Source organism: Lacerta agilis, chromosome 1, assembly GCF_009819535.1.
Source record: "Lacerta agilis isolate rLacAgi1 chromosome 1, rLacAgi1.pri, whole genome shotgun sequence".
In the NCBI taxonomy this organism is placed as follows: domain Eukaryota; kingdom Metazoa; phylum Chordata; class Lepidosauria; order Squamata; family Lacertidae; genus Lacerta; species Lacerta agilis.
Genome location: NC_046312.1, coordinates 68641825 through 68653917, shown reverse-complemented (window position 1 = coordinate 68653917; position 12093 = coordinate 68641825). Strand labels below are relative to the sequence as shown.

Below are 12093 nucleotides of genomic sequence, written 5' to 3'. Positions count from 1 at the left end.
GTTTTGAACATTCAAATTGTTGCTTTCTGTTAATATTCTGTAGCATCAGACATTAGATAGAACATCCAAGTGCTGTGTTGAAATTTAGCAAAGCTCTGTTGAATCTGATATCCAACAGTGACCACTGCCAAGAGTTTCAAATATCTGCATAGTAAATTAGCAATAAAGAAAATGTTTAAATGAAAGATCAGTTTCTCAATCCATGTGTATCTAAAATACTTTTTTAATCTTGCATAAATTCACAAATGATACAATATTGTAAGTGTACTTTTTTTTAAACATACTGTACAATCATGTCAGTTAACTGTTTTACATCAAGGCACAGCACACCATATCTTACAGATATACCTTGATAGGCAGCAATTTAGTGTAATCCCCGAGATTTGGCAGTATTGCCAAGATAAATAGCATGGGTCATATTTCACAGATATGCTAGAAGATAAATAAGTAAATAAATAGATGCTGTCACATTTTATTTGAAATAGAACTGCATATAAAAAGAATATACAATAATTTAATTTGAATAATTATCTTGAGATTGAGATATATATATATATCTTATATATATAACAGAAGTGCTTCAATTTAATTTCAAAACAAAAACATTTCTTCAATGTTAGAAGGATGCAAAAATGAGTCTTTTATTCGGCCATCTTGATTTATGGAAGAAAGTTGCTTTCAAGAGAAATTAAAAGGCGTTTGCTGCTCAGTTTCATGGCAATCTGAAAGAAATCAAATCAGATGTTACACATATTTGATAGAGCAATCCTATGGAGAGGAGGGTGATCTTTGATGGAGCTACCTACGCCCTACTGTGTAGCTTTTCTTTTCCTGCTATTTCTTGGGGGTGGGGGTGGGGGAGGAAATGAGGGGCTTAGAGGTGCGCAGCCTTTCTTGGCATACACGCCAAGCACCCTGTGCCAGTACAGCAACATTGGTGGTGGCACTTTTTTCCACTGCATCAGGTAGACCTCTGGCAATGCTGGGAATTCAGGGAAGTCCATGGCATCTTGGCCATCTTCTCAGGGAGCATTGAACTGCTTCCCAAAATTTTATATTTCCAGTTACCTGAGCATTAGATGGAAGGCAGGACAAGCTTATCCATATGTCCCAGAAATGACCCACTGAGTAATTAGGAGACTGGATAACTGATTGTCACGCCTCATACAATGGTTGTTGGGTTTTTTTAAAAAAAAAACAACAACCATCAAAGGGGTTTGTTTTAGGAAGCCTTTGCTTGAAAGGTATTAGGGCAGTTATGATATGCCTAAATATGACCAGATTCATTTTTCAGCATTTAAATTAGAAAAAATAATTAATTAAAAATGTACTATCTCACAAGTCATCTATTCAGAGTGGTGAGATATTAGAATCTCAGGCAACCTAAATGATGAAGAAAACAAGGTGATCCACTTCTACAATATCTGTGCCATCTCAGGACCAACCTTGACAAAAGTGAGTCAAATGGCTTCTAAGAATGGGAAGAAGAAGAACTCAGAACTTGTTTGGGTGGCCTGAGAGTAGCACCGTATTCTTACTACTTTTCTGCACTGATGCCAACTCACCCCATGCGATTATGCTAGAGGAGAATCTTAAAGTCAGGGCCAGGGATCTAGAGTGTCCATTCCTCACCCTTCAACTTGGAAGGAAAAGCTGGAAGCATTCCAGGAGAAACAGAGCTAGGCAGCTGTGCCAGTTCAACATCCATTTCAACCCAGTGGGGCAATCTCCGTGCAGAAATACACAGTGCTGTGGTAACAGCGCAAGGAGGCAGCAATTTAAACAAATCTAAACATACAGGTGCTTTGTCTCTTTTCTTACAGGTAGGTAGCCGTGTTGGTCTGCCATAGTCAAAACAAAATAAAAAATAAAAAAAATTCCTTCCAGTAGCACCTTAGAGACCAATTAAGTTTGTTCTTGGTATGAGCATTCGTGTGCATGCACACTTCTTCAGATACCAGATTCTCTTTTCCTAGCTATTGATGATTTTAATTCATCTTTTGAATGCTTTTAATATACTTGTTTTTAACTGTTTTTAGGCAAGAATTTTAATGTTCCATGTTCTATTTTTTTTAAAACTGCTTACAGATAGTTTTAACAATCAAGTGGTATGCACTTCTTTGTTAAATAAGCAAAATAAAATAAAATAAGGGGAAAGTGGTGGGAGCCTGAAGCTTTCTCCCAAACCTAACTCTAGCTCCAGAGGTATGTGGAAAGACTAGGCTATAAGGAAGTGAAACAAGAGTGTGGAGTCTCACCAGCATCTTGACCTCTAAAAGAAAATCCTACCATACCCATGACATTTCACACATTTCATTCACTAATCATTAAATGGCAGTAGTTGGGCAGACTAAATGCATGGCAAATAACACAAGGATTCTAAACGAAACCCCAGAATGCCTGCATTGCATGTTAAGATGTACATGTCAATAAACAAAGAGTTCATTCTGTTTTATGATTGGTAATATTTGGCTTCCATGAAGCATCCATTACTTTGCCAATAAATTTCAGTTCTTATAGCTGGACCATTTCAGCTCCAATCCTAACCCCCACTGTACACAGTGGGGCTTACTTTTGAATAGGAATGCATACGATTGCACTGTTAATCTGTGTAAATACCAAGCACAACTATAAAGATCTAGTTCTGTTGTGTTTATTCCAATAAATATTAAGTTGGGGAAATGGCCATCTACATACTTTCTCGCCAATATCCTCCATAATTTGTAAAAATAAAAAACCAAGTAATTTATTGATGAGAGGGGGTAGTTCTTTTAAAGCAGAGGTACAGAACCTGTAGTCTTTCAGAAGTTGTTGAACTGCAGCTTTGATCATCCCCAGCTAGCATGGCCAATGGTCAAGGGTTACAGGAGTTGGAGACCAACAAAGTTTAGAGGGACACAGGATTCCCATCCCTGCTTTAAAAGTAGCAGGTGAAATCCTGGTTCTTAAGTTGATTTGAGATTTTGCCTTTCATGCTCAATGAGGTCCAGAATTCATATGACATCCAGCCAAGCACTGAAATTTATATCAATCAGTAAGACATTGATATTGCTGAAATATGTCTATAATGCACTTACCATATTCCAGGGGTCATTCAGCAGATTACATCTGAACATTTCTTCTTCGCCTGCCAAAACCTTTTGATCCTACGTTGGTGGGTACAAAGTTGTTCTTGCCCACTCCTCCTGACCTACTCAGGAAGTCTGCCAAACGATGGGTCACACAGGTGGCTGTGTTGCATGCCCTCTTCTGAGTTGTTACGCTGTTTTCCGAAAGAAAGAATTCAGATCTGAGAAACAGAGCACATCTTTCAACAACACCATATTTTATAAGCAAAATCCTGGGAAATGCCTGAGAAGATACAATTGTGCTGGTACTTTATATCCCTATTTAAAAGATTTCTATATTCGGTTTGCTCAGGCTTGAAGAAATTGACTTCTGTAGTGCTATAATGACAGGCTGCATTTCAAAAAGACCCTGACATTTGCTCTATGGCTTCCCAGATATTTCTAACAATCAGAGATTGTAATCCTCAGCCTGATCGCTAAGAAGTAATGCTTTTGGATTCAACAGATCTTTTCTGTAGTCAGGCAATGCAGTGGGCAGATGACTGCCTCTGAAAATGCAGTTAGGCCTGCTTAAACAGAATTGAAGCACATTATCTCAGTGCTAACCAGGAAGCAAGTATGGCTAGCCTTGCAGTCCTTATAATGGAATCCTATGCACATCTGTTCAGAAGGAGGCCCCTCTGACTACAATGAGTCTTACTCCCAAGCAAATGAGTATAAGCTTGCTGCCTTGGTGCCCTGGAATTCAGCCAAAAGGCAAATCATAGCATAGTGGCACAATGGCGCAAATGCCATCTTATGGAAGAGCAAGGGTGAGAGAAAGATGCCTTCATTTCCTGCTTTTGGGCTTCCCAGAGACATCTGATTGGCCACAACAGGAAACAGGATGCTAAACTAGATGGGCTGTTCTTATGTTCTTATCCTTTCAAAACCAATCACTTTTAAGTTCCATTGATTTCAGTGGAAAAAAATAAGTACTGCCAGGGCTTAACTTTGTCTGGTTTACACTCAGTACAATAAAAATACTTGGGGTGTTTAAATTACAAACAGACACACCTTGTAAATCAAGGCAGTCTGTACAATGTAGCCACAAGGGATATAGAAGAAGGCCCAGTTCTCCACATGTTGTTAACCAATATAAATTACTCCTGCACCTTACATAGCTTCATGCAAAATCAATGAGCAATGAAATAGAAATAAAGTATTAAAGTTCTTACCTGGATGGTTTCAATCAGAATATAACTTTGGTAACTGGCTAACATTTCTAATATTTGCAAACTATGTATTTTATTGCTACAAAGAGTATAATGGGTGACTGATTATATATATATATATATATATATATATATATATATATAGTCAGTGTGAAGTTTCCCACTGACTTCACTGGAGAAAAATTGTCACCCTGTACAGTATATTCATCCTGCAGTGAGCAAATACCTTGCATTATTAAAAGACTCGTTTAAGCATGAATCCAAAGCAGTCACATTGTGCTACTTCTCTCCTGAGTTGGACACCATTAAAAACATGCCTAGAAAAGCCATCTTTTTATTTTTAACTGATTTGCGCCATTCATAATTAGAAAATAGACCTAATCCTTATAGAAAAATAGGTTTATTGAACAGTTGCATGGTCAGGCATGAAAGGAACATTTATTTATTTATTTTACAATGCGTAGCCAGAAATCAAAGGATTATTATTTGTAAAATAAACATCTAAGAAAATCAGTTGAAAATTCGAGGCAATGCTAGTCCTTACTCATTTTAATTTGGCATGTGCTATTCCCCAGTTTCAGCCAAGTCCCGTGTCCCCCCCCCCATATATGTGTTATATTCTTAACAGCTGCAACCCTAAGAATGTCTACTCAGAAGTCAGTCCTATTTGACTAAATGGGATTTACTCCCAGGTAAGTGTGTGTGTGTGTGTGTGTGTGTGTAGGATTGCAGCCTGAATTTCCTAACTTGAAGTTGTCTCACTCAAAAATAGATTCAAAAGAACATAGCAAAATTAGCAATCAAGGTTAGATCCACATGCATCAAAAAAGAGGAGGAAAAAATTAAAAGAGGAAGAGATGAGAGCCAATCTAGTTGTTTCCGAGGGCTTCCTCATAGTTTGCATAGCGTTCGTTTTCCAGGTCATTCAGCACATTCCTTTTCTTGCCAGGAGTTCCAGCCCCGACGTCAGTACGAGGGTAAGTTTGCAATTTGTGCAATTCTTGAGACAGTTTGCCCAACACACAAGTGCTCAGGTTGGCACAGCGTTTGGAAATAGGTCTATCCAAGCTGCAGGGGGGAAAAACATGCCGAACAAAGTAACAGAAAACCATGCGCAGTCATCATGCCTTGTTATATCCCATCCCCATCCCTAGCCCAGACTAAACGAAAACCACAGCAGGAAACCAAACGACGAACAAATAGGTATTTTAAAAAAAAGAAAACCCAAGACAATCTCGACGCAGTGCCGGCGCAACAAGGTCCATGCAAAAGGGCTCTGTCGGAAGGAGGATCGGGCTGTAGTAAATGGCAAGTGATTAACTGCTTGCTTGCTTGGGATGCTGACAGTTAGCGATCCCGGCGGGACGCGGGGAGGGACAGTTCAAGATCATCCGGCATGCATGGTGAGTCTCATTCATCAGCATGCTTTGCAACCGGAGCTCATTACGGAAGTGCAGGTGCAATTGCAAGACTCGGCCTGGAGAGGGAAGGGAGGCGCTGCGTGCACTGGAAGGCCGCCTCGCCTCTTCTCGACGGCATGCACTGACTCGGGCGAGCGCAAGAAGCTGAGTTGTCATGAGAAGAACTCTGTGCATTTCTAACGGGGGTGGAATAAAACCAAGACGTACCTCTTGCTGCCCCACTTTACTCTAACCCCCTCTCTTTCAACTTGCAAGGCCTCTCTTTTTTTACGAGAAGAAAAAGTAACTCGAGAGTAAGGAACCCAAAAGAAAGCAAGTTAAAAACCGGAGAAAAGAGCAATCTGAAACCCCAGTTAATGGCTATCAGAGTGGAATCATCAGGATGGCGGGACCCGTCTCGCAGGAGCTGGGCCTGCACATCCCAGGGAGGAAAAGATGTCCGACCGCCCATCAGCTGATCTGCCAGGAAAGAGCCCGCACTCCCAGAGAGGAGAGTCCCCCACCCGGATCCCTGCGACCACCCCTTCCAACTCCCCGTCGACCTGCCGCTCTCCTTACCTGTTCCCTTCGCTCGCCCGATCCAGCTCTTCCCCCAGGTATTCCTTCACCAGCGCGCTTAACAACCGCCGGGCTTCGTAGTCGCCGAGGCTTCCTCGGTCTGTGACAGGCTCCAAGCCAGGTCTGTAGGGAGGGAGCGAGGGGGGAGAGCTCAAGGCGAGCGTCGCTCTCTCAAAGTGAGGGGTGCTCAAGGGGGAGGGGGCGGGAGGGTCCTTTTTCCAGCCCAACTAATCGATCTGCTGGGAGGGGAGGGATCACAGCACCGCACACGTGTAACTCGTCCATACACACGAGATCACGCTCGCTGAGCTTGTTAACTTGGCGTAGATTGCCATCCCGTTTTCTTCGTTAACGAACACAAACGAGTGTCCCTGTTTCACCATGCGCTGAAAGGCGTGGGAGGTGGGGGAAGCCTTTTTCCTTCCCTGCATCACCTCCACCCACCCCACTAGGCTAATCCGTGTCAAGGAATCTTGCCCAAACGGGCAATCGCGCATACTCGGCGCCAAGCCTTCCGTTGCCCGCCCCCTCTGCAGAACCAGAACCGGCCGCGTTTCCTTTCCAATGCCGCCCCAGTCGCTTTTCAAGCCAAAAGAGGCGTTCAAGAGAAGTCTCTACAGACCCTTGTCCTCCCGTTTGCTGCCTCTTACCTTAGCGGGACTGCCCGGGAGCTGTCCATCAGGCACACCACCAAAGCATAGACAGCCAGGAAGGAGCACATCTTCACCATGGCCATAGCGTTATCTCTGCAAAACCAACAGGACTGGCGTTTAAAGAGGGGCCATTGCATCTTTCCCGGATCCCATCCTAATGTTGGAATCCTGCGCAAACTCACTTGGGAAGAAGCCCCCCACTGGACTATGGCCAGCTCTGCGTTAACATGCGTAATAGGATCAAGGCTCTAAAGAATGCTTTAATTTACTAGGTTTAAAAAAAAATATGGGGGAAGGGTCATGGAATCATCTGCTATTTGCATCAAGGGCCATCTCCCCCAAATTTGGCAGGATTTGTGTGTGTTTTATTTTGGAGGTGTAATCTACAAAGAATGTATACGTCGCCAATGTTCAGGTAGGAGGAAAATTGGGAAGTTTCGCAGAGTTGATATATAGCTAGAGGACAGAAGGCATCCAGGTCAACTTCATCAACAGTTGGGGACCAATACTATCAAATCGCTGATAATATAATATTCACGCAATGCTGGGAATCGTGTGGAGCGCGATAGATCAAGGAAAACGAATAAATGCGACCAGATCTGCATTTATAACTGCAAATAGAAAGTTTGTGTATTTTGTTTTAACTTGAAAAGAAGGGTAGGGAGGCATAATCCTTTGCTCTGCTCTGAAATAAATGATTACTTGAGAAATGGGAGGGGGCTGTCCTCATTTAAATAAATAGCCCTATTATGGAAATGAGGATTTAAAAATTGTTTCTGAAAAACAAAATCCAGAATTTAGATGGAATATAATAAGCCCCGGTCCTCACATTCGCATGGCTTTTCAGAACAGACATTTGCATATGCAATACTTTTGTTTAAAGAGCTCTGTGGCATCTTAAATAAAACTAATATATTATGCCAGGAGTTATGTCTCTAGTGTCCAGATGAGTTCATTACGGTGAAATCCTATACAGTACATAGCTACTCCCACTGAATTCAATGGAGACATCTTCCTAGAAAATGGGTATAGAAATGCAGCCCTACTCATTTTGTAAAACGGTTCCTCTCCCTGCCACGCCTCTGTGTCCAACACCTTCCTGCACCTGATGGAAGCAAGCACTTCCCTTTTATTGCTCATACTGCAATAAAAATAGTTTGAAAGTGCCACGAGATTCTACTTTGCTGCAGCACAGTTACTCTCGGGGCGGTCATAGCCAGAGGAGTATTCCCAATTACACGAAATTAGGTTTCTTGAAGGCATCTCCCACGTGCCATTTTTGCACGACTCTTATTTAACAGACGTGATAAAATACTCAGAATTAAACGGGCAACCTCTAGTCTACACGAACGAAAGAGGGATTTTCCCCTTGCAGAATGGGAAATGATTTTAAACGGCCATTCTGCAACCTAGGCGTTTCTCTTCCGAAGCAAGTGACCTGTCAAAGCATATCTGGAAAAAAGTCGTTCTGCTCAAGAATCCAAGGACAGAAGCACGAAGACGCCACAAGACCCAGCACCACCAGCCTAACATCCTCCAGTGAGACTCCGAACTTGAGGAGTTGCAAGTTCTCCGCCTTTTCAGCACTCCCTGGACTGGAAAGTCAATTAAAGGAGAAAGCACTTACCTTCAGATGCAAAGCTTGTTGAGGAAAGCGTAGTGCAGGTGGCGGCCTCGGTGTGCGTTTCCCAGTCGTGATGGTCTTCCGTGCCCAACGACCCCCTTTTATATCTACCGCCAGGGCAAAAGTGTGTAGGCGTTCGACGAGCTGCCCGCCAGCCAATCAGCACCTCGGTTATCAACTATAAAACCAATCCACGCTTGACCACGAAACCCCAGCTCCCGAATTACGTCATCCTCCAGTCACTGAGTATTCCATTCACAAAAAAATTGCCAGTCATTTAGGCACATCTGATAGGTTTATTTGCATTGAGGTCATCGGACGAAAAGGGAGAGAGAAGGGGGGGACGCGGGGAGGGGGGAGCGGGGCATATCAGACGATTAATGAAATGTAAGGGAAATCGTCTCGGGTCATTAATAATACCTAGGCCACCACATACTCTCATCCCTACAAAATCTACCGTATCTTTTTAATGAACAAACCCAAAGGGCAGGTTATTTACTTATTAGAGGCGACATCTACTGCAAAAAATGCTGCATTGCAGAAAATGGAAGTTGGCAGCTTTCCTTTTTAAAAACTTCTTTGTATATTACAATGGCCATAGTGGTGCTATAGTGGATGTGTAGAGAATTCGGCTCTTGACGTTTATTACGGAGTTGGCATCCATACCTGATTAAGCGCAAGGCTCTCTCTTCCCCCAAACCCAGCCGGGCATTTCTCTGGGGAACACTTTTACAATGCACTGTCTTTTTTATTCCACACATTAAACAATGTGCATCTCAATCCTATGCATGTTTACTCGGAAGGAAGTCTCCCAGTGCTCGACGGATCTGACCCCCAGCTAAGTGTACATAGGATTGCAAATCTTATTTGCAATTGCGATCCGAAGCACAGGGAGGAGATATTTAGGATTATACATAAAGGCCACACCGTTCCTATACCTGTGAGCGTGGCGGTGACATATCGCCTACCCTGCTTCGCAGAATACGGTAGAGAGCCTACTACAAAGCCCTTATGAAGGTTGGCATCCGATGTGAAGTTACTTGAGAGTAAGACCTCAGTGGTGACTTACTTCCGAGGAAGCATCCGTAGAATCCCGCTGCCCCTGTATATTTCCCCGAGACACCGAATTTAACAAAATTGCGTTCCCGGTGTAAAATGCTTAAGGTCTGCTCACTTTAGTGGGGGAGGCTAAGGAACACGCCTGCGGATCGATTGGGGGGGGGGGGGGGAATCAACGAAACTCCATTCAAACACCAAGTCAGGGGAGCAGCTCGTGTTGCCTTCAGGTTAATTTTTGCACATGCATCAAAGGACGCTGAGGTGCTGAAACCTTTGAACATCCTCTGCCCCCGGCATCTAAATCACACTAGGCAGATAACCAGAGGCAGTCTGATGATCCATAACCCCACTCCAACCATTGAATAAATGGGGATTGAATCAATGGGGGAGGGGATGCCCTGGTGCAAACGCAGACCCTTTACCTGTTTACCTGTTTCTCAAAGGAAGATAGGGGCTATTCTCCGTATTTCTGAACAAGCATCATGATAGGTGTAGGCTATGTATGGAGTTGTATTTAAGATCTCTGCATTGTGGAGATCCGCCGCCAACACTTGGAGCGCGTTTGCCTTGCTCGCTGCAGCAGGTCCCCCTAGAGAGAGGGGTGCAGTGCGGACGGGAGGCGCGCTACTGCCTAGGCGCCCCTGAAGGCAGCGCTGCCCCGCGCAGGGACGGTCTCAGGGCGTCCCGAGCCAGTCAGCCCGGAATCTGCTGGAGAGGACCGACCGCCGCTCGCCTGCTCTCTCTGCCCAACGCAACCCTGGTGCCAAAGAAAGAGCCCCCGGCGGGGCATCGCGTTGGCCAGGGCTCCGGGGGGGGGGCGCAGCTCCCCGCGCCTCTTGCTGCAGGAGGTGGCAGCGGACAGGCCTCCTCCCGCCCGCCCGTCGGACCACACGCACACCACCACCCCCCGCCCGCCCGTGTGTGTGTGTGCCTGTTCCCGGCTTGAAGTGGTCACGTTCCGCCCGGCAGGCCTCCAGCTGCTCGGCGGAGCCGCCGGCGCTTGGAGCGAAAAGCGCCGCGTCCGCAGCGGAGGTGGAGGAGGAGCGGCGGGTGGCGAGGAGCTACAAGGGCCGAATCAATCACTCTCCAGGGGACTCTTAGTCATGGCCTCGCCGCCGCCGAGTCGTGCCTGGCGCGGGGACACCTGCACCTCCCGGCAGGATGTTTGGGTTCCCGGGAGGCGCTAGACATAACAATAACAAGTCCCGCGCGGACTCCCACCTTCGCAAGGAAGCCGGAGGGGGAGGGTGTGTGTACTTTTCCCCCTTCAAGGGGTGTGCTTTTTTTTCTCGAGAGGGGACTCGTTCAGGAAATCTCGTAATCCGCGGGAGATCCGTCTCTCATCGGAAGCCGGATAGTTACAGATCGCCTTGTTTCCTATTTGCGCCTGCACAACAAAGCTTGCGTGGCGTCTTCACTTGAGAATTAAACGGCGTTTCCTCCTCCTCCACCACCACCCCCGGGCCGCTCCCCAGTAGGATTAAGAGGATTCCTAGTTTATCAATCTTCCTTTAGCAGCAAGAGAAGTCCCGGCTCCGTCTCGAATTAGCTACTGGCACGTGGGGGCGGCGCCTAAAGAGGGCGGGGGAGGAGAGGTTGTTGGGTAGCTCGCCTCTCCCACGAGCCCGGCTTGTTTGCAATAGCGAAAGTCCAGGGCACGTCCGATTTCTCTCTCCCTCGTCTTTCTTAAAAGCTTAGAGGGGGCTCCCCTCTGTCCTCGGGGCCAGCGCGGGTCTCTCTCTGCTTGGCGCGAGGATGATCCCACGTGCAGGTGAACCTGGGAGCGGGTAAAAGGGGCGCGCAGGCGGCTTTAGAGTCGCCAGGGGAGGCGGTTTGTGCTCAAACAACCCGGTGTCTAGTAGTCCCCACCGGGGAGATTCCTGAACTCTAGAAACTTTTCCCTGCCTTTCACGGTTTGCGTTCTCATTTGTGGCAGGGGGAGCAGCCGATACAGGATGGGCAGCAGTAGATAGCTAAGGTGTGGGGCAAGGATCGTCCCTGAGCATCATTCTAAAATAGGGTGGGTGGGGCGGGTTGGGGGAGACTCCACAGCCACCCCTGCCTCCTGCCATGCTATTTCTCTCCTCCCAGTCCAGACCTAGCCGGGTAATTTCTATTCCAGAGGGTGATAACCAGAAGGAGATTCAAAGAGTAGGCTAATGCTGGATCCGGCCAGCGGCCCGTCTAGTTCTGCATCCTAGTCTCCGAGTTGCCAAGATGGATGCGCATGGGAAACCCGTGTGCCGGACCCCAGAGCGCTCTCCCCTCCTGGGGGCCAAGGGATGGATCATGTGGGGGAAGGAAGGCAGAAGGCGACCGCGAACCAATCTGTGGCCGCCACAGCCCAGCAGCCAAGGAGGGTGTGGAAATGCCCTCCTCCTGGATAATGCGAAGGGCTGAGCGCCCGTTCCCCGCTCTGTCGCTATTCAGACGTGTTTCCAAAGCGAGTGCCACTCTAACAGGAGAGCGGATCCTATTCTCCTGTTAATTTTCTCA

General features: G+C 46.1%; 1 protein-coding gene across 2 annotated transcripts; it reads right to left on the bottom strand.

Annotated features, from left to right (window-relative positions):
* Positions 1-205: 205 nt before the first annotated feature.
* CALCB (calcitonin related polypeptide beta) lies at positions 206-8661 on the bottom strand. Of its 2 annotated transcripts, XM_033153374.1 has the most exons (5): positions 8542-8661; positions 6912-7007; positions 6262-6384; positions 3078-3262; positions 206-722 (listed from the first exon to the last, which is right to left on the bottom strand). In XM_033153374.1, the coding sequence occupies exons 2-4, from the start codon at positions 6995-6997 to the stop codon at positions 3103-3105; spliced, it is 369 nt and encodes a 122-aa protein (XP_033009265.1). In that variant the 5' UTR covers positions 6998-7007; positions 8542-8661; the 3' UTR covers positions 206-722; positions 3078-3102. The 2 variants fall into 2 exon arrangements, with proteins under 2 accessions (XP_033009265.1, XP_033009254.1); XM_033153363.1 differs by lacking the exons at positions 206-722; positions 3078-3262 and adding an exon at positions 4614-5350 and having other exon boundaries at positions 8542-8641.
* Between the last annotated feature and the right edge of the window lie 3432 nt (positions 8662-12093).

What these genes read in the sequence shown, in the direction of transcription:
- CALCB (XM_033153363.1), bottom strand. Translation starts at nt 6,997, where the DNA reads ATGGCCATGGTGAAGATGTGCTCCTTCCTGGCTGTCTATGCTTTGGTG. An exon ending in TCCCGGGCAGTCCCGCTAAG is followed by an intron (nt 6,385 to 6,911) that starts GTAAGAGGCAGC and finishes CCCTCCCTACAG; the next exon opens with ACCTGGCTTGGAGCCTGTCA. An exon ending in CGGGCGAGCGAAGGGAACAG is followed by an intron (nt 5,351 to 6,261) that starts GTAAGGAGAGCG and finishes TCCCCCCTGCAG; the next exon opens with CTTGGATAGACCTATTTCCA.